Genomic DNA, 2,050 nt, shown 5'->3' with positions numbered 1-2,050 from the left:
GTGTGGATGCGAGTTTATCGCGTTCACGACCTACAACATCTTCACCAACTTCCACCACATCTTCCCTCACCCCAACGGCATGCACACCCTCCCCTACCAGATGCCGGAGAACGACGAGTGAGGGGCGCTGGCTAAGGAGGAGGGGCCCAAGGAGGAGGGGCCAAGGAGTTGTTCAAGTGCGAGTCTTCTATCTATCTAGTTTGTGTTTGTGTTGGTTCGGGCGTGTGTGCCCGTGTCTTCTATCTATCTAGTTTTAATTATTTTCCTTTCATGTTTTATGAACTATATGTAGTGGGGGGATGCCCCTCTATATGTTCTATCTATCTATGCTACTAGGGTACCCGATGCCCCTCTATCTATCTATATGTTTTTTCGGTCCTAAAGTTTCTCCATTGCATTTTATTTATGTGGCCATGTGTACTAAAAAATGCGCTAAAACATGATCCAATCATATAAGTTGTTGTTAGCACGTGTCTAGTTAATTATCTTCCTTTTATGTTTTATGCACTATATGTTGTAAGGGGATGCCCCTCTATGTTGTAAGGAGATGCTACTAGGGGCACACTAGATGTCTTCTTTTTTTGAGAGGGGCACAACCTTTTTCGTTTGAAACACACGAGTAAAAACTTTGAAAACACCATAGCACAAGTCAAAAAAAATAAAAAAAATGGTGCTTGGTTGAAATAAACTAGAACCAAACAATTGCAACTTTTTTAGTTCACAAAGACTGCAAGTTAGACTGCTAACTAGAACCAACCTTTTGTTTTAGCCGAAGCAACACGGGACCCTACCATCGGACACGATAGCTTATGCATAAAAATAGCTCAAATAATTATCAGATGAGTTATCACAAAAAGGTGACTGCAGGAAACTTAAAATTTGTGAAATAACCTAAAGCCGAAAAGATATATCGATGTCAATGACCGTGTGCACTTTTTTTTGCACTAGCTACACTTCTTTTATCAATGGGCCTGGGTATGTTCTATTCGGCCCTGCCTAACTTCTATATGGGCCTGGCCTTTTCGGGCAACTGTGGACGAGCCTTTTTTTTCCTTTTCTCCCTCTATCACTGAAACTGAAACTGATGACGAACTGAAGAACTAAAAAAACGGAGCTGAAACAGAGTGGAGAGGACATGCTGAATTCGTACAGCGCAACACTTTTATTCAAATATACATATCATTACGATTACAAATGATGCCCAATCTATTCACTTACGACTAATTATCATCACATAAACAAATGCGAGAGCAATTACACAAACATAAAAAAGTCCGGCCATCAGCCCCATCAAATTGCCCTGCTTCTGCAATTCGATGAGTTTCTTCATCTGCTTGTTCAGCTTCTTCAGCTCTGCCGTCACTACTGCATCCCCCACAGTAGCCCCAATGGAATGGGCAGATCCAGGGGCCCTAGATCCAGACGCGCCCGATACAAACTTGCCCAACTTCTCCGCCTCCAACGGTAAATCGAGCTCCCCTGATGCACCCTCCAGTTGAATCCGCTCTATGTACTCATCTAGCCACTCAAAATGGGTGCATTGCTTCAATTTCTGAAATTGGAAAGATGAACCCTAAATCCCAAATCCGATGAAAAATGGGGAAAAATTGGGTTGGGAGACAAAAACCAAAACTGGCATATTGAGAAGTAAAATCTCACCTTTCCCTGCTCTGGTTTGCTCTCGCATTTCACGAATTCCCGCCCAAGGTTGTCATTCTTGTCGGTTGTTGTGACTAGCCGCTTCAGGGGTGCGATACGTGGGCATGCAGGGCACCTTGTCATGGGCACTGCGCCATAGCGCGGCCATGAGCGGCGGGAGGCTGAAGTGGAACTCGACATTGCTAGGTCGCGGCCCGGAACGGCGTTGCTGCGCGTCGTCGCCGGAGAAGAAGAACAACAACAGTCGGGGAAGGGGAGGGGGGAGGATGGGCTCGGGTGCTGCACGGTTCGGGGCACGGCTCGGTGTCCTCTTGTACCAATGCTGACCTGGATAAGTTAGTGGGTCCCACGCTGTGGGTCCCGCTCACCTGACCAATGCTGAGTTGGATAA

The 2,050-nt window shown here is 45.9% G+C and overlaps 1 protein-coding gene across 1 annotated transcript; it reads right to left on the bottom strand.

The window, feature by feature from the left end:
• Positions 1-1,152: 1,152 nt before the first annotated feature.
• LOC147977376 (uncharacterized) lies at positions 1,153-1,839 on the bottom strand. Its single transcript, XM_087519975.1, has 2 exons — positions 1,660-1,839; positions 1,153-1,552 (listed from the first exon to the last, which is right to left on the bottom strand). The coding sequence occupies exons 1-2, from the start codon at positions 1,837-1,839 to the stop codon at positions 1,211-1,213; spliced, it is 522 nt and encodes a 173-aa protein (XP_087376101.1). The 3' UTR covers positions 1,153-1,210.
• Positions 1,840-2,050: the final 211 nt, after the last annotated feature.

The sequence above is a fragment of the Triticum urartu genome, chromosome 4A (assembly GCF_056163025.1).
Source record: "Triticum urartu cultivar PI428250 chromosome 4A, HENAU_Tu73, whole genome shotgun sequence".
Taxonomy (NCBI): Eukaryota; Viridiplantae; Streptophyta; class Magnoliopsida; order Poales; family Poaceae; genus Triticum; species Triticum urartu.
Note: the sequence above shows the minus strand (reverse complement) of the source record. Positions and strands in the feature narration are given on the sequence as shown.

Coding starts and splice junctions, on each gene's coding strand:
- LOC147977376 (XM_087519975.1), bottom strand. CDS start 1,839: ATGTCGAGTTCCACTTCAGCCTCCCGCCGCTCATGGCCGCGCTATGGC. Junction 1,553..1,659: donor GCAAACCAGAGCAGGGAAAG/GTGAGATTTTAC, acceptor TTCCAATTTCAG/AAATTGAAGCAATGCACCCA.